Genomic DNA, 20,500 nt, shown 5'->3' on the forward strand with positions numbered 1-20,500 from the left:
AGGAAGTTTACACGTCAGACAGAAGATATATGTATCAGAATCTCAAAGTGAAAAGGAGAATAGAGTTGGGGAACAAGGAAGAGATACAATATGGCAATTTTAGTTATTATTCTAGTAGTAATACTAGGGCATATCACTGAGCTAAGAGTCCCTGCTCTCTATTTAACATCACCAAGTAACTATTTCTTTTCAATTTCTTGTGAACGAAGATGAATTAATAACTTGTTTATTTAGTATCCAGATTGCATCCTCCCTGGAAATACAGTTTCAAAATAAATACAACTATAAAATATTATTCTTATTATGGCATTTGCTGGATTTTTTCTTTTTACTATACCATTCATGCAAAAACCATGTATTTCCCTTGGATTTATCATACTGTGCTTTGCATTTTGTTAGGATTTGAGGGTAGATGTATATATCTTGTCTCTTGGACTAGATTGAATATCATGGATTAGCCATTTGATTTTCGATTGAAATTTACTCAAAAGTTTTAACAAAGTGAGAAAATAGCCAAGTCCCAAAGTTATAGAATCTAATTTCAGAATTCATTATGGTCTCTTCTTTTCCTCTTGAAATTCATATATTTAAACTTCTCAAGGAGATAATGTTTAGTGGTGGGACCTTTCAGGAGTGATTAGGTCATAGGGGCTCTACCCCTCAGGGAATTAGTCTTTATAAAAGAAAGTTCTGAATGAACTTTTTTTAGTAACCACAGTTAGATAGGGACAAAGTAAGAAGACATTATCTTGTAAGTGGATACTTAGGCCAGACAATGAATCTGGTGAAACCTTGCTCTGGATTTCTACTTCTTCAGAACACTGAACAATAAATTTGGCTGCCTATAAATTACCCACAACAACATTTTTGTTCTAGTTGAGCCAATTAAGACTGCTCATTTGCTCTTGGCACAAGTATATGGATCCTCTGGAAAATGAGGTTCTGGTCCTCTCTTGATAATAACTCTTGCCTTCCTAAGCCATTTGCCACTTTTAGTATGTCCCTTGTACTACAACATGTAGTATTCATTATATATGCCTTAGAACTAACCATAGCATTTTTATATCTTAAACTGTGTATGATGACCTAATTTACACACTCTTTATTTAAACTATAGAAGTAATTTAAATGCAAATGGATCAACTAGATTATAGCTGCTACAGGAAAAACATTAAATGATTCCTAGAATTTTGCTAAGTGGAGACACAAACTAGGGGAAACCCCAGAGAAAATTCAAGTGCAAAATGTGGGATGACTAGAGTTCCAAAGACTAAAGAATATTGGATGCATTTGTGTGTTCTGGCTGTTTGACCAGGAGACAGCCCTGCTAAGGGCTGGGAACATAGGAGTTCCCAGTTTAAAGTCCATAGGTTACCAGAGTCTTTGGAGTTCAGTGTGAGCCCCACTGTAGACAATCTGTCAATTAGGCCTTTTGGAAGTGGAGCAGTGTGCTGTGTGCTCAGAGGGATGTTATTTCTAAAAGGATGGACAACACTTTCTAGAAAGAGATGCCAGGCAGACTATTTCTGTAAGCATGGAGTAAAGGACAGGATCTGGAATTTATGGTACAAAAGAAAGGCTAGTAAATCACTAATAGCCATTATCTGTCCAGGATGAGTCACTCGCAAACACCCAAACCAAGCTGGGCATTAGTCACCAGAATTCCACTTGTCTGCAGACTAACCATTAAATCCTCCAGCTAGAGACAGGAGACTCAATGCACAGGAAAGAGGCCATCACCTTATTGCCGTAGCCTTCAGAAGGGACAAGTGAGCTTAACAATTACCTCAGAGGTTTAACCCCATCCTCATTTTTTGACGATCCTACTTTCCCTCACTCACCGTTCATTGCCAAATATTTGAGATTTCACAAAAGAATCGGCATCCATCTTTGTTCCTTGCCTGAATGCCTGTTTTTTCTATGTATAACACATCTTCTTCTAATCTGTGCTTAGAAACTATCTATGCCAAGATGCTTTGTTAATATAATATGGACATTATGATTTTCTCCAGTTCTAAGAAAACCTAGAGCACTTGGTACAAATATTACAATCCTTGACATTTAAGTTTTAAGTGTCTGTGTGCCTGACTTCTGAAGAGGATTTCTGTTTGTTATGATAACCTACGCCTAGGTTACTGGTTAACTCATAGCAAATCATTGATTTGTGCTTCTTGATGTCTAGGTGCATTCAGCACACAGCATCATTTGTGACTGACCGAAAAATTCTACTAGCTATTCTGTCTTGCCTTGTTCTAAGTCTCCCCAGATGCCCAAATGAGACACTCGACCTCTTCTATGTTTCTTGCTGCTGTTTAAACTCTCTAAATGTGCTTCAGAACATAAGGAACTGCAGGGAGAATCCACTGGAGCAAAAGCTATCCCAAAAGAACTGTGTGAAAGAAAGCTAGCAAGACTGGCTTGCCCTGATTACATTAAATCCTATACTATTAAAATTCTTACCCAAATGCCTTCCCTGGTTCCTGGTTATTTACGGTTATATAATGAAAATTCAAGTGTGTTGTATTAGCATCTAAACTAGGAAGAGAGGAGCATTGCCTTAAAGTTTAAGGTAGAAAGTTCCTGGCATCAAGCAGTTTTTAACATTCAAACAATCTATCTTTAACACATTCCAAGTACATGAACAAGGCTGACCCAATCATACAATTAAAGTATGAAAGAAGAAATCATAATCTCAGCATGACAGATATCATCTCTCAGTTGGTTCAAAACATCACTTTTCTCTTGATGACTCAACGTGGAGATAACGGTGACTATTTCCTTTGTTTTTCAGCTAAATATAGGACGCTATTATGGCATAGCACAACACGTAAAGGACATTTTGTACAATGCATTCTGTTTTACAAACCCTCACTGTGTGAAAATTCTCCTGGTTTCCAGTCCTGCACTTCCCAATGCATCTCATCATGTCCAGTTCATATTCATTACTTTAAAATGGTCCCCAAGCATTACTGTTTTGCAAGAAGTGGTGCATCGTAGTGTGAGCAAAAAAACCCTCTTTCAACTGTGAGCTAAGTTTCTGTATAGCTCTTCTTTTAGGTTTGTAACTTTGGTCCAGTGAAATTCCAGTTTCTTAAAAGCTCTAGAGAGAGCAGCCACATGCCAGGACGCATCACATAGATCTCACACATTATCACATTTACTGCTGGCAATGGCTTTGAAGGCCAGATAACACTATACATCATATCGTTTAACAGAGAATGGCCTAGGAATCACCTTACTACACAATCCAATTCCTTAATCAGAATCATAATGCTGCACTATGACTCAGCACTAAATGTCCATGGAAATTGTTATGAAGATTGAGTGATACAAATATGTATAAAGCACCTCATGCAGTATCTGGCACATTGAAAATACTCAAGAAGTACAAATTTATAGCCTTCTGCTCTTGTTAGCTAAATATTGAATTTTTCTCTAAAATGTAAAGAGTTTGTTTTTATTATTTTTATTAGTAGGACTGCAATCTATTCAGTGTCCAGGAAAATATATCATATACATTTTAAATGTTCCTTTTAAACTGTACTTGGCCTCTAAGTTCTAAAGAAAATCTCTGTCATTCTTGTTTGCTTTACTACTCTGAATCTCCCCTATTTTTGTCCGGGACTTTGTCATTCTGAGGACCATGAATGCTCCACTAACTAGTATCCCCATTGTCAATTGATCCTTCAAGAATACAACCAGATGTTTTAATTTTAAAACAAATCTGGAATTCTTTTTTGCACATAGCAGTATTTATTTTCCCAGCTTGGTTTGCTAGTAAAGCATATACAAATAACTCATTTCATAAAAGCAAGCTACTAGAAATGACTGTGCTCTCAAAGCCTAACGAACTCACAGTCCCTCCCACATACCCATCTCTGTCCTTCCTCTCTGACTCACTTCACACAAACAAGCCGCTGCTGTTAGAAATTATGTGTTTAATATGGTAGAGCCACAAGATGAGTGGGCTTTGGGTCCTTGAACCCATCACTTCTAAATGAGCCTGCTGTCAATGAAGAATATCTGCTTTAAACTTGAAGAAAAAAAAACAAGAAATACATTCCTATCCCATTGATCACATTTGAACTTTCATACATTTTGGGGGTTAGCTGTTTGTGTTAGCACAAAGGATCTCATCGTGCCACTCACATTTGTTTCCCTTTTATTTTTAAATTTTTATTTTATGTGTATTGGTATTTTGCCGGCAAATACGTTATGTTCCACATGTATGTCTGGTGTCCAAAGAGGCCAGAAGAGTGTATTGGATCCCATGGGACTGGAGTTACAGATAGTTTTGAGCAGCATGTGATTGCTGGAAATTGAATTTAGGCCTTCTGGAAGAGCAGCAAGTGCTCTTAGCTTCTGAGTCAGCTCTCTAGCCACATTATTAAAAAACAAAACAAAATAAACAACAGTTTCACTATATCATCAAAGCTGGCCTTGAAGTTCTAATACCCAAGTGCTGGAATTATAGGAATGTGTAGCTATGTCTAGCACATCTCTTACAATAATATTTCCCTATAATTATAGGACAAAGGTACTCTGTATCTCATAAAAAATGAAACCTTCCAAATAGTAACATAATTTGGCTACATTCCCTCTGCCCTTTTTTGTTTATTTATCTTTTATTTTTGAAATTAAAATGTAATTACATTGTTTTCTCCATTCCCTTTCTTTTTTCCTAACCTCTACCCTTTTCTATTACTGTTATTATCCCAAAGCACATTTCTCTTTGGCACTCAATGGGAATTTTAACAATCGGATCATTTGTCACTTCTGTTTTTTTTCTTTTTTTTTAAACTCAATTTCTTCATTTATTTTATATACCAACCACAATTTCCTCCCTCACCTTTCTTTCTCTTCCCTCCCCCTCCTCCCATCTATCTCCCCATCCACTCCTCCTCCTCCTCCTCCATTCAGAAAGGGGCAGGCCTCCCATGGGAGTCAACAAAACATGTCATATCATGATGAGGCAGGACCAACCCCCTCCTCCTGCATCAACGCTGGGGGAGGCATCCCTGCATCTGGAATAGGTTCCAAAAAGCTAGCTGGTCCCACTGCTAGGGGACCTACAAACACACCAAACTATACAACTGTTGGTCCCATGTAGGCTTCCTAGATGTAAATATTTGCATTTTCCTAGAAGTCTTCTTTGGTTATAAATTCATACAACCCTCTGACCAGGCATCAAACCCTGGGAGTGAAACTTTTAGAACATACTACATTAAAACTTTATTTACTAGAATAAAAGTAGCTTGAAGCTATATAGACTTGTATGCTGTGAATATTTTATTACTATTGGTTTATGAATAAAGCTGTTTCAGCAGAGCAAAGCCAGACAGGAAATCTAAACAGAGGTAGAAAGAGAAAGTAGGCAGAGTCAGGGAGACGCCATGTAGTTGCCGAAGGAGGAAGATGCCAGAAATTTACCCAGTAAGCCACAGCCTCATGGCAACACACAATTTAATAGAAATGGGTTAATTCAAGATGTAAGAGCTAGCTGGGAATACACCTGAGTCATTGGTCAAGCCATGTTGTAATTGATACAGTTTCTGTGTGATTATTCAGGTTTGGGAGGTAGGAAAACAAAAGAGCAGCCTCCATCTACATTTACCAAATAATGGCAAACAATCATGGGAAACTCATTTGTATATTTTAGGCTTCATGATATATATATATATATATATATATATATATATACATATATCATAATAAATATCTATAGGCATATATATTGAAGAGTTACTGCTAAGATTTAAAATAATATAAGTGCCTGGCACATAGTAGACATTCGGTACTCGGCAATTCTCAGAAATTATCTGTTATTGATGAGTACTACAGTAGCTTCCTTATCAAGCACCTTTTTCATCATCTTTCTCTCATTTCAATCTGTCTTGTTCATGTTCTCAGAATGTTCTATCTAAAGTGTAAATCTGTTTGATTTCTTCCTCTGCATGCTTTTCCATGAATCACCATGATCGTTCTGTCAACATGTCTTGTAGGTGCCTTTCCCCAAGACAGACCTAACTGTTCTCTGGTCCTCTTATACTGATCTTTAGTGTGCTACCACTACCTCACTCCCTTATATTACAGGTCTATAGACCTACTATACCCTTTGTTTACTACTTTTTTTCCTTGTCCCTGAATATAGTTTACTATTACCCATCTCTTAGAACTAAGTTTAAAAGTAGGTTTTTACAGTGATGTATGTCTAATTTAAGCACTGGGAGGGCAGAGGTCAGTGTATCAGTTGGAGTTGAAGACCAGTTTGGTCTACATAGTGAGCTACAGACCATCTAGTGCGATATAGTGAAATCTTATCTCAAAATAAAATGTAGTTTCTCATGGGATTTATGGTAGATATGTCAAGGGGGTAATTTTGTTGTACCTGCTAGATTCTTACTATGCTGGGTAGTTTTATATTGTCTTGACACATGCTAGAGTCTTTTGGGAATAAGGAACTCAGTTGAAAAAATAGCCCCGCCAGATTAGTCTGTAGTCAAGCCTGTGACATATTTTCTTAATTAGTGATTGATGTCAGAGGGTCTAGCCCATTGACTGGTGCCACACCTGGGTAAGTGGCCTGAGCATGTATAAGAAAGAATTCAGGCTACCCAAGTCTTGAAGATCAAACTAGTAAGCAGTATTCTTCCATGGCCTCTGCATCACATTTTTGTTTAGTTTGCTTTTTGATGCTTGGGTATTAGTCTATTTTCTTCTTATCCCATGATTCCATGATATTTTGTACATCTCCCTGTGAAGGGATTTTGTATTACTGTACATACCTTCTTAACTACAATGCTATAAAGCCTTTTTAAAAGAATTTATGTGCATTGATGTTTTGCTGGCATTGTATGTCTGTATGAGGTTATTGGGTGCCCTGCAACTGGAGCTACATACATTTGTGACCTGCCATGTGGGTGCTAGGAATTGAATCAGCATCCTTTGGAAGGGCAACCAGTGCTCTTTCCAAAGATGGCAACCAAAGCCATCTTTCCAGCCGATACAATACTATGAAGTCTTTAAGAGGTAAGTGATTCCTTACTTATCTCTGTAGTGTGGTATATCTCAGAGTCTTACACATACTAAGTTCTTATAAATATGTTGTTAGGCTGATGATTCAATGGAATAAAATCTAGTTAAATTTTATGAGTATTTTCCACCCTATTCAGAAGCTCAATAGGATTCTTACTATATTATTATCAGTTAATATCAACATTACATATTTATCCTTTGTTTCATCATCAATAACATATTATTATATCAATAAATATTATTATATCATTAATAAAGAAAGGGTACACTACTCTATCTTGGGCAGTTTAGAATAGTTTATAAATGCGTATATCATGTTGAGCTAGTTCTGTGAAATTTCTGTGTTGTTCCAATTTTAGTATGTGTGCTGCTGAGGGTAATAGGGCTCAGCCTGCATTTCCTGGTCATTCTGAAGTTCCAAGATGAGGTATGGCAAAGTTCCACAACTGTCCCAGTTATATACTCATGAGAGACCTGGTTCAATTTTTCCAAGGAGCTATCCTCTGAAGTTTACTCATGGAGTCCAAAATAAAGGAAATAAACATTATATGCCACTATTACTTGTCTACAGAGTTCAGATTGGTTTTAATTGCCTTGGGCACACACATGCCTTGAATGATTTAGTTACCAGAGAAGAGAACCCTGGCAGGATGCCAGGTCACCACATGGGGTTGTAATAACAACAGTGCTACAGAATGAGAATAATAGTAACAATACATAAGAGAGCTACAGAGTGAGTCTTTCTGAGAGTGTCTAGGTGATCTGCAGGCCTTTTGCAATTTCTCTTTTCTGTGTTGTTGCAAGGCAGGCAGCAGCTAGTGTTATTAAACGAAGATCTGAAGAAAAGAAACAGCTTGTGACTTGTGAAGGTCACTAGATGACTCACTTGTGGAGCCATAAAAAGAGCCAAGATTTTATCTCCGAGTTTTGGTTCTCTGCCCACCTTCCCACCCACGTTCTGGGATCTAAGGTATACTCTCTGCTGTGCTAGGAAAATAATGGTTTAATCAACCTTCTGTACTTCTGTTCTGTTTGGATACCATACTTCAAAATAAGCATAAAGGCATTCTGCCTATACACAAAGCTCATAAATCCTTACTTTCTCATCTGATTCAGAGCACAGAGACCTCAATAGCAATCGTCTTCTTTCTGGTGACTAATCATTTGCTTTGCTTCACCTTTGGCACTTCTCAAGATACATCCTCGTGTTCTTGCTTCATAGTTCAGTTTTTACATTCTCCCTTTTCTTTTCTGCCTCCCTCTCCTCTAAAGCTCAAATATGTATTATCTAAGTTATCTAATATTTCTTTTTATAAGATTTATTTTTATTTATGTATGTGTGAAAGAGAGAGGAGAGAGACTGGGAGAGGGGAACATTTGAGTGCAGTACTGGTAGAGGCCAGAAGAGGGTGTCAGACGTTCTGGAGCTACAGGCAATTGCAGGTGCCAGACAGGGGTCCTAGAAACTGAATTGAGAGCAGAAAGCAATCTTAACAACTGAAACATCTCTCTAGGCCCCAAACCCCTTTCTTCTTTCACTGCTCATATTCTCCTTTGCTATTTTCATCACTCTCTTCTCCTTTTAGGTTCTCTTATTATTCACATTTTTAACAACGCACATAACCAGTTTATCATTCTTTCTACCTCATTTCATTATCTTGTCTTCTGCTCACATATAGTCTACTCTGTCCTTTCCACGATGGATTTAAATACAATGTACTACCAAACTCTTTTCCTTCCTCTCCTTATTAGAGTTGTGACTCTCTTCTATCTATTCCTATTCTGATGTTCTAATTATTTCCAAATTCTTCTTTTACATCATGTGCATTCGTATATCCCACCTGTCTTATTTGCCCTACCTCCTTTTAAGCATATATATTTCACATAGAGTGAAAAAACCTAACTGTATTTTTGATGCAAACCCACGTGCTTTTCTCTGCCACAAAAATGTTATTTCTGCAGTGTCCTCAGTGTTTACCTATCTGCTCTTTTCTGCTATCTGACAAATATGTGCTAGACTCCCCATTTATAGCAAATAGAACCTGACCTTTATAACTACTGGGTAAGCATTATACGTCCCCATTTTTCTCCAGTTTCTCAGTTTCCTCATCTCTAAGGTAGAGATAATAGTCTCTAGACCTTAAGGTGTTGCAATAGGAAGCGGCGGCATTAAGGTAGTTATAAATGTTCAGTGACTAGAACACTGGCAAGCACCATGTTCATATGATATTGATGCTGATGACTGTAAAGGGCACCGCTGATACTTTTAAAAGTGATCCAATCTTTTAACATATCTATCAACATTTATAATACCAAGGTTTTTTATAATACCAATCATTTTATGGATTGGTGAAACCAATATTTGCCTTAGTTCATTTTTGTTTTCTTTTTGAGAATACACACAGAGGTGTACTTTACCGCTCTCCTAGTCCCTCCTCAATTTCAACCAAGATACCCATCAAGATTATTCATCACAAGTCCATGCCTTGTTAACTTTGACACCCAAATACATCTCCTCAAGTCATATCTAGCCTGCAAAGAAAAATATGGCAAGATCATAATTCCACCTAACACTATACATCTCGCTTCCATCCAAACCACATCAATTGTTTCCCTTCAGTTTGAACACCACTGAAAGAGACCTAACTCTTAACTTTGACCTCCTGTAAGATATTTTTAAAAAGCTTTCAATGTACAATGAAACATAAAGCATTGCCATTTCAAAACAGGAGAAATGGAGTGGAGAAGGGAGGAATTTGGCAAATGAATAAGATCAAAACTCGGTACGTTAAATTCTATACCTCTATGTTTAGAATCTCAGGAACAGAAAGGACTCAGGCAGCCTTGAATCTTACTAACTTTCCAGTTACAGTATATAAGATTACTTCCTTGGTCTGGATCTAGTAACTTCCAGCAATTTTCCTCAGCAGACATTGCATTTTCCTGGCATGCCTAAATTCCTGTATTCTCAGCTTCACTCCCACAGCTACACATACCTCCTTCTCGGGGATTCCCAGGGAATTTGACCTTGCTATATATCTCCTGGTCTCCCTATCTTTTCTTTGAAAGGTCTGAATGGTCTCATGACCTTTGCACTCCTCATACCTACAAAGTAGCATCACATATAAACTATAAAGGTCTGTTGCCAGCTTGTATGGTAGCAGAACCTGTAGCACAATTAATAAAAACTAAGAGACTGAAATTGAGATTCAACCTGAAGGTCAGAAAAGTAAAACAGCCAGCTACTGGCTCTTATTTCAACCTCAGCCCAAAATGGCTATTCTGCCTACAGGAATCTCAGAATGAGCCTGTGTCTGTGAGCTGTCTCCTCCCATTTTATATTCCTCTCTAGGGCTGGGATTAAAGGCATGCACTGCCGTTTTCTATGACAAACTAGTGTGACAAATGGAATTAAAGGTGTGTGTCACCTGGTCTGTAAGGCTGAGCAGTGGGGCTGTTTTACTCTCTGATCTTCAGGCAATCTTTATTTATTAAAATGCAAATGAAATGCCACTACAAGAACCCACTTAGACTACTGCAGTAGCATGTGTAGAGTGTTTGATGAATCTACATTGAAAGTTTACATCTACCTGATAGATACAGGTTATCACAATAACTCAAAATTGACAATCATTAATATGGGCACAGGGTTCGGGGATTAAAAACTGATAACAGTGAAGCTATTAAAAATACAAACAGAAAGCACAAGGACCAAGAAAGTGTTTCTTTGTTGGAGCAAAGAATATTATTATATTGCAAATGCTTCCAAAATTAATCTTCTTGACATCATAATGCTATGACATCTGTCTTAGTTACTGTTCTATTGCTATGCTGTGCAGAGACACCATGACCAAGACAGCTCTTATGAAAGAAAGCATTTAATTGGGGGCTTACTCAAATTTTTAGAGATTAGCCATTATCATGCTGGGGAGCATATCAGGATGCATAGCACTAGAGCGGTAGTTGAGAGCTACATGCTGATTCATAGGCAGCAGACAAAGAATGGACCTGAAACCCAAAGCCCATCCCTAGGGACACATTTCCTCCAACAAGGTCATACCTACTCCAACAAGGCCACACCTCCTAATCCTTCTAATCCTTCCAAACAGTTGTACTCCCTGGTGACTAAGTATTCAACGATATAAGCATATGGGGGCCATTCTTATTCTACCTACCACAACATTCAGTCACTCAAATGATAATGATAAGCATGAAACATAAAGCTATGCAGTTTTTATGCATTGGGCTGAAGGTATAAAGGTATACATTTTATATTTCAATGATATGTGTACTATGAACTTATGTGGAAATTTTACTCATATCAAACTTCTATACCCCAGGCAATGAAACATAACAATTTTTTATTTTAAATGTTCTAGAAAATATCTATCAACATCTCTTTTGCTTTTTAAAACTCAATCACGGTGCTGCTTTGCTACTGCATTTAAAAGTACTATGCTCATAGTGCTTATGACTCTTCAATTATTTTGTAAGTTTATGCAGTTAGGTGTTCTTGAACACATATGTGCCTCTGTTCATACATATAAGTCTCTGAAGATGTACATATTTATACACTAAAAATTACACTTCTTTGTGTCTCAGAATGTTTGTATGTGTATCTATATGGAATATAGAATATGTATGCTTGTGTGTATACATATAAATGTGTTAAAAGTGTCCTTATGCATCAATATGTATGTACAATATATAGCACATATGCTTTTCAAAATACATACTATACAATCTATAAACTGGAAAGAATACTATGTATATAAAACTATTGAATTCATATATATGTATATTTTACTGAGTATATATTAAAATATAAGATCCTTGTGTCTGTTGATAAACCAAAGGAATTTTCAGTGTATAACCTAAAACTTTCTACTTTCAATAAAAGTCCTAGGTCCAAAATATTCTGAGTGGTGGTTACCACTCTCTTACCTCATTGTATAGAGGAGGGTACCATTGTCTACCAGTCTGAGCAGCTTGTTGGGTGTGGTCATATTGTGAGCCACTGATTTCTTGCCATTGTGGAAGAAGGTGTCAGGAGTCCATATCTTACTAGCGAGAAGATTGTTCAGAGGAAGGATCTTCATGGGTCCATCAAATTTCAGTCTTTCATCATGCCATGTCTGTCTAAAAAATACATCAATAGTATATTCCTAGAACAGAAAAAGCAAGAGAGAAGTAATGTTTCAGTAGGATTCTGATGGGGATCAACAATGCCACTGGCAAATATTAATCAAAATATTTTCTGTGATATAGAGGAGTCTACTAGAAGTAGTTACTAGTGAGTATGACAAATGATAATAACTAAAAATTATTGCCATGCTAACCAATAGAAATAAAATTAATAATGATACATATATCTAATCATATATCTAACATATTTTACTAGAAAAGCCATTGCCAAAACTGGCCTATGTACAATACAGGCTGAGCACAATACTTTTCTTCTTTGTGCTATTATAGCTCTAGTAAAAAACAATGTTCTTTGTCTTTATTGATGAATGATCTCATATGAACATTAAAGGTCATTACAACCATAACCATAAAATAAAACCATATACTTTAATGCAACTTTTTCTGAGCCCCAGCTTTTTACATGTATTCAAGGGATTAAAACAGGTCCTCATACATATGGAGTGAACTCTTTACTAAGTGAGAAATTTCCCCAGCTTGTTTGCTTTGCTTTTCCTTTCTTTTCTTTTCTTTCTCTCTCTCCATCTCCCCCCTCTCAATTTCTTATACACGATCTCCAAATATAGAATTCTCTTGGCATACACAACATTACTGGCCAAGTTAGCAGGAAATCTACAATATTGGGTGTGAATACTGCTGGAAGGAAGAGTGCCACAGAAGGAATGGGCCCCAAACTATGAGTATATTTCTACTTTAAATACTGGCAGACTGTTGGACTACCCATAAATTTATGTTCCAGTAAAAAGCAGGTTTTAAAAACTAGAGCAGTCTTCCACCAGCTCAAACATTCTGGGTGATGTTTGTGAGTTGGCTGCTGTTTAAATGAACCAAATCTTTCAACTTAATTGGCAAAACTCTAACATCTTATTAGATTAATGTGTCACAACAAAAGTTCAACAAGAACATGACCTACAACTACTGGTCACTTTCTTAAAGCAAGAAACCCACTGAGAATATAAATCCCTACTTCTGATTACAAGCTCCAACCGAATCCTTGACTAGTCATTAAAGAGGACATCCCTCTTTCAGAGCTCATGAAACTCAACAGAAGGGAGATATAAAGACTGTAAGAGCCAGGGGAGATGTAGGTCACCAAGAGAACAGGCCCTCTAAATCAACATGAGAAAAGCTCATATGAACTCACAGAGATTGAGGTGGCAATCACAGGACCTGTATTTGGGGTGCTTTTCCTTTTGTTTTGGCTTGTCCAACTTCAATGTAATAGTTTTTGTTGTATCTTATGGGTGTAGGAGGTCCTTCTAAGTGTTGATTTCATTGGCTAATAAAGGAACTGCTTTGGGCCTATAGTAGAGCTGTAGGGGAACAGAGCTAGGTGGGGAAAACTAAATGACATGCTGGGAGGAAGAAAGCAGAGTCAGAGAGATGCCATGGATCTGCTGCCAGAGAAAAACATGCTGAAACTTTGTTGGTACATCACAACCTCGTGGTGATATACAGATTAATAGAAATGGGTTAAATTAAGATGTAAGAGTTAGCCAATAGGAAGTTAGACCTAATGGCCAAGCAGTGATTTAAATAATATAGTTTCTGTGTGGTTATTTCAGTGCTGGGTGGTCAGGATGAATAAGTGGGCCCTCCTATAACATTTTATTATATTTTATTTTGTAAAAAAAATCTTTCTACAAAATTGAAATATTTTTGAAAGAAAAATCACTAGGGTCAAAAAAGGAAAAATTATTCAAATACAATGAGAATGTCAATATGAATACTTTACATATATCCATAATATATAAAAACTAAAGGTTTCAATAAATTTAAGCATTGAAAGGCTATTTGAATGCACAAAAATCATTTTGACTTTTAAAATATATTTTACAGACTTTATGTTCTTTTTATTAAATTATAGTCAAACTTTAAAGATATGCTTTTTAAAATTATTAAATTAGTTACATTTAAATAGTGACTGACAGCTAGAATGCTACATGTAGTTTTGCCAAATACTTTTGAATTTGATTTTTGATATTATTTTGAGCAAAATTAAACTTTAAAACAAGGACAAAAGGCACAGAGATAACTTTCCACTAGCCAGGTTAAAAAAATGAAATAGCAGCTAGAAGTATATGAAAATCCAATCCACTAACTACTTCTGATCATACTTTGACTTTGAATAAATCTTCCCTGACATACATTGTTGCCTGTTCCCTTCATGTTTGAGATCTTTTCTGTCAATTAAACAGTCTGGTTCTTTTCTTCTTCCAGGATCCCATTCACATCCCTGCCTATGAATGGGAAGATCCTACAATTTGTTGCCTGAACTGGGATACTATTGAGGGAGACCAAAAGCTTTATAAAGAATTAGGACAACGGGTATAAACTGGACCTCTGCCATCCTATAAACTAGAACTAGACTCCCACATAAAGCCACAGTCTTGAAAAGCTCCAACCTCAGCAAAAGGGGTGAATTAGATAAGATTTGTAAGGCAGAATAAGATCATAGCACAAAAGTTCTAAAAGGAAGTGGGTAGAAGAAAAGGAAATATATTTCTATTGAAATTAAGCCTTATCTAATCTTGGATTTATGTTCAAATGAATATACATTGTCTGCTTAATCTAAAACTTTCAAATTGAGTAATTAACATAAAAATTGGTCTCAGATGCCAAAGGAGGAGATGTCACAAAAACACTCTGGAAGGACAACACTGTAAATGGTGAAAAGAATATTGTAATCCACAACAAAACACCTAAGGAAATGGTCAATTATCTAATACAGCATAAAACCAAATTAGACTCACTCCACAGATTTCATACAATATAATGTTCAGAAGAGAGAGAAATAAAATTAGGTTTAAAAAAGACCTATTTTAAGTGATACAATGTAGAAGAAAATGAGTTATCAGGAAAAATTTAAGCAAAGTAGAATTGATATTACTGAGGAGAGATTAATATACATGAGGAAAAACTGTTGAGTTTGCATTTCAGACAGATAAACAGTGGAAAACATGAGGACAAAGTTTTCCTACTATTTTAACATGAATAAAGGAGAAGGGTTCAGGATAGATTCTTGAAAATTCTAAACATAAGAGAATAGAGAAAGTGAGGGAGGAACAATTTTCAATCTACTAATGGGTGAACTTTCCCAGAACTGCTGAAAAAAGAGGCATCCTTAGGTTCAAGAACCATAATGAGATTCAAAGTCAATACATTAAAATAGAGAGCAAAGCAGACTCAAAGAATACCAAAAAGGAGATAAACAAAGAGCTATCAATTTGATTGACATCAGACATCTTAAAGGTAACAAGTCAAGTAAAAAACGACAATGAAAATTTATCTTGGAAATGCCAAAGGGAAAAAGAAATAACCATTTCTCCAGAATTTTATAGCTGATAGAGCTACGTCAGAATAAAGCTAATTTTACATAAGTAAAGTAAGGCAGAGTATTTAGTACTCAAGGAGCATTCTAACTTTGGGTTTTCTTATGGCTGACTTCCTCACAGCCTTCAGTCTCATTTGACTGTACAGCAAAAAGAAATTCTTTGATCATCTTACCATCAACAAATAGGAATCCTTCTTCTCCTGACTCTTAGTTTTTTTTTTTCACAGCACTGACAAAATATGCCTTTGTTTACTATTTCTTTCACTCCAAGAAGCTGGAAATTCCATTATAGTAGAAACTCTTTCTGTTCAGTATCTAAACTCTACCTAACATGAAGTATATTCTCTATACACAAATATAAGTAAATAATTAAGTAGGCCCTCTCAAAAGGACTTCTAAAAGAATATCTTCCTGTAGTTGAAGATGAAAGTCTTATGAATATGTAAAAGGAAATGAACGGCAAGCACAAGTACTGGCGCATGCATTCAAAAGCTTTAAAAGTGGCTAATAAAGACTAGAAGAATAAGTTAGAAAAACTAATTAGAACAAGTTATATGAAAGGAGGAAGTAAAACATGTGAATTAACACATTCTTTGTAGGGATAAGTCCCGCCCCTTAGGGGGCGTGTTCGCCTCGGGCTAATGTCTGCCTATAAATTTGGCGAGCATGCTCCGAGCTGTCTCTTCTACTTTCCTGGTCTCCGCGGGAACGGTGGTTCTGTAAGTCTATCTCTACATTAAAACTATATATATTTTTATAAACTGTCTGCATTCGTTTACGCCGCTACATTTTGGCGTCCAACGTCCGGCTATTTTGCCCCCGACTCAAGCGGGTAGCCCGCTAGCTAACACAGCACCCTCCTGGGTGCTGTTTTTCAGTTCGTGACTCCAGCCCCAGTGCCGAGTCCGAGACATACTCGGCCACACAGGCCCATTCTGCCTGCCTTGGCTAAGTTTTACAGCGGAACCCCACTGCCTGAATTAGCGGAAGCTCAAGTACCTGCGGTTTTGCAACAAAAGCTGCCACAGCGGCAGATTTGGTCTGACACAGATACAGAGCGTGCATCAATGGATAAAACAGGACTGTCATATCCTGCCAAGACAGGGTAAGATAGTTTTGAAAAGTTCCTTGCCTTTAATAATGGTATATCAGTTATGTTAGGCCTTAGCCAAAATTGGTTGACTCAACATTGCAAACGAGACTTTGGGTGATTTCCCAGGTAGTCAGTTGTCTCTGTCAATTGTTGCACATTTTGGATATATCTCATTTGTTGAGTAGTGTTTATTCCCTTCTCAGATCTTTGACTGAGTTGAAGATTATATAATTGTAGTTACTCTTTACATTATTTGGACTCCTTGAGATAGAATGTTTAGCAAAGCTTTTGTTCTCAATATTGTTTGTTATATTTATTATTTGTTGTTATTGTATGTAGTTGTATTTGGTTTGGTTCTGTCTTATTTAGACAAAAAGGGGAGATGTAGGGATAAGTCCCGCCCCTTAGGGGGCGTGTTCGCCTCGGGCTAATGTCTGCCTATAAATTTGGCGAGCATGCTCCGAGCTGTTGCTTCTACTTTCCTGGTCTCCGCGGGAACGGTGGTTCTGTAAGTCTATCTCTACATTAAAACTATATATATTTTTACAAACTGTCTGCATTCGTTTACGCCGCTACAATTCTTAGAAGATTTGGGAATAGAAAGGAGATTGTCAAATATATATGGTAACATTTAAGGTAATCAGTCATGAACGTAAATGAAAGGATATAAAATATATAAAATAGAAAACAAATGAATACATTTAAAGTGTTTCAATTGTATAAAAATAAGAGAAGAAAGAATGAAACAGAAGAGATTAGGGCAAAGTTCAGAAGACACCAAACAGGACCAGAATGATTCGGCTGTCCATGCAGAGTCTATGAGCTCCCACAAGCTCAAACAATGACATCATGAAATATGTAGGCAAATGATTGGAACTAGACAAAAATCATCCTGAGTGTAACCCAGACCCAGAAAGACAGTATGTACTCACTCATACGTGGATATTAGAGTACTACTCAGCAGTAAAAAACAATAACATCTTGAATTTTGCATGCAAATGGATGGAAATAGAAAACACTATCCTGAGTGAGGTAACCCAGACCCAAAAAGATGAATATGGTATGTACTCACTCATAAGTGGATTCTAGCAATAAATAAAGGACATTGAGCCTATAATTCATGATCCTAGAGAAGCTAAATAAGAAGGTGAACCCAAAGAAAAACATATAGTTATCCTCCTGGATATTGGAAGTAGACAAGATTGCCAGGCAAAAATTGGGAGCTTGGGGGTGGGTGGATATTAGACATAAAGCAAAGGATAAGCAGGCTACAGTCCACAGCCCCAGAGAAGCTAGGTTACAAGGAGGACCCTAAGAGGGTCCTGGGAAGAGGAAATAGATGATATGATCTGGGTAAACTGGGGGGGGGGGGAGTAGAGAAGAAGGGATGGGGAATGGGAGATGAAGAAGAATAATGAGAGAGATTTCTTGACAGAGGAGGTCATTATGGGTTTAGGGAGTAACCTGGTACCAGGGAAACTCCCAGGACCTCACAAGGATGACCCTAGCTAAGACTCCTAGCAATAATGGAGAGGGTGCATGAACTGGCCTTCCCCTGTAATCAGATTGGTGACCGCCCTAATTGTCATCATAGAACCTTCATCCAGTACTAGATGGAAGCAGATAGAGATATCTACAGCCAAGCACTAGACGGATCTCCAGGAGTCTGGTTGAAGAGAGGGTAGAGGGATTATATGAGTGTGTGTGGGGGGGGGGCGGTCAAGATCATTGAAAACATTCTTAACCTCTATGTGAATTAGAAAATGGTGAATATAATCAATTAGGTATTATTTCCTACCCATAAAAGTATCAAATATAAAGTGTGAGAATTTGAAACAGTAATAGAAGTTTATAGAAATGGAGCCACTGTACACATATAATGGGACTGTAAATTGGCATATCACAAAAGTATTTAATCTCATCTGAAAACTGTAAAACATACATATGTCATATGAATCTCAGAGCTTATCTATAAGCACATACCCTACATGAACTCAAATATGCTCACTAGAAGTTTGAACAATTTTACTACATCACTATTTTTACTATCACGGGGTTTTGATCCTACGTAATGTGCTGGCTTTGTGGGAGCCTAGCCAGTTTGGATGTTCACCTTCCTAGATATGGACGGAGGGGGGAGGACCTAGGACTTACCACAGGGCAGGGAACCCTGACTGCTCTTTGGACTGGAGAGGGAGGGGGACAGGAGTGGGGGGAGGGGGAGAAGGGTGGGAGGAGAGGGAGGGAAATGGGAGGCTGGGACGAGGTGGAAACTTTTTTTTTCTCCTTTTCTCAATTAAAAAAAATAAGAGTAGCCTAAGTATACACACAAAAAAAGAGAATGGCTGGCTGGTTTAAAAGTGGCTTTTATGTAATAATTGATAGTAGTTACCTTAATTAGAATTAAATGTATCAAAAAGAACAGCTTTCAGTATTTGGTACAGAGGACTTTTAACCTGTATCTAAAATGGCTATTTTCAAAAATATGATGTATTTTAAGAATATTCCTATTAATCCACTTAATAATTTTAAAATTAGGCTACATAAATTTATTCTCCAGAAGTTTTGACTCTGGAGAAAAATCAGATAGTAACTGTTTGCTTCTTTAGTATCCCACAACCTTTGGCCAAAAACAATCTAGCAATACAATCAATTACTTCCTCACTAAGCCCTTGCATATTCTCTGAGGATGATTGCCTCTAGATTGCCAAATGAATTCTGTTGTTTTGGGAGGCATTTCAATCAAATCTTCTAGGGAATAAGCCTAAGTTTGCCTCCTGGGAAAGACACTTAATACTTTTCTACATGGGGCTTCAATTCTCCAACCATGCCACATCAAAGCAAGCACCAGAAAAATCTTTCAAGGTTAGTGCTTATTTAGTAGAAGATGGGGTTCAACATACATGACATGAATTAGTAAAGATCTTGTCATTTTTCCAATTTTGAGCACCTTCTCCCTTTCCTTTCTCTCTGTCATTCTCCATGTAGAAAAGCTAATCCATAGCACTATTTCAGTGGTACATGGCTCTTAAAATGTTCTTCCAAGCATTTGCATGTGGGCTGGATAACCATGTTCCACAAATCCCAGTAGATAGCTGATCATAAACTCCTATGAAGAAACTCGTGAATAGAGACCCATTTTGTGATTGCATCTGGAAATACTACTAGACAATGAGATGACAGGAAATTGACCTCCTAAAAGGCATTCAAAATAGGCCAATCCTCTGTGTACCCAGGTCTGTAGTAAAGAAGGATCTCAAGTGGACATAATCTTTTTCTAATGCTAGAAAGGAACAGATTTCAAGTTTACCGATAACAGTAAAGTCATCCTTCCCTGAACTATTATTTCTTTTATAATGGATGCTTTTTTCTGTGTGATATTTAAATTTTTGATAATTTTGCATAATTTCCTTAATATTTGTCACAACAGAATATGTTACCTGAATATGTTATCAAGAGTTATGACTATAATGTTCATTATGGATTTTCAGTCATTTTTGGTACTCTTTCTTTTTCCCTTTAAGATAGGTGATCAGTTCTATGACTGTAAAATAATACTTGTAATTGCATAATACTGTATTATTTTACTTGCGTCATTACTTGGCTGCCTATTGTACTTCCTAGGAAGTTTCTCAGTTGAAGATTTACAGCTGGCACTTGCTACGTTTCAGCAGTCAAAATATCATTCAGGATAGGATAATACGTAGAACTGACATCTAAACTTTCCTACTTAACAATCCCTCAACCTCCATGATATACATTTCAATTCAAATGATGTTAACAATAATAATTGGGGAATGAGAGGCTACCAATGAAGGGGGAGTGCATGGAAG

General features: G+C 36.9%; 1 protein-coding gene across 1 annotated transcript in view; it reads right to left on the bottom strand.

Annotated features, from left to right (window-relative positions):
- The window catches only part of Gabra3 (gamma-aminobutyric acid type A receptor subunit alpha3), a 210,764-nt gene that overhangs the window by 65,249 nt on the left and 125,015 nt on the right, over positions 1-20,500 (bottom strand). Inside the window, exon 5 of the mRNA XM_075957520.1 lies at positions 11,980-12,200. Coding sequence (XP_075813635.1) covers positions 11,980-12,200 — 221 coding nt within the window. The remainder of the gene's footprint in view (positions 1-11,979; positions 12,201-20,500) is intronic.

Source organism: Microtus pennsylvanicus, chromosome X (assembly GCF_037038515.1).
Source record: "Microtus pennsylvanicus isolate mMicPen1 chromosome X, mMicPen1.hap1, whole genome shotgun sequence".
In the NCBI taxonomy this organism is placed as follows: domain Eukaryota; kingdom Metazoa; phylum Chordata; class Mammalia; order Rodentia; family Cricetidae; genus Microtus; species Microtus pennsylvanicus.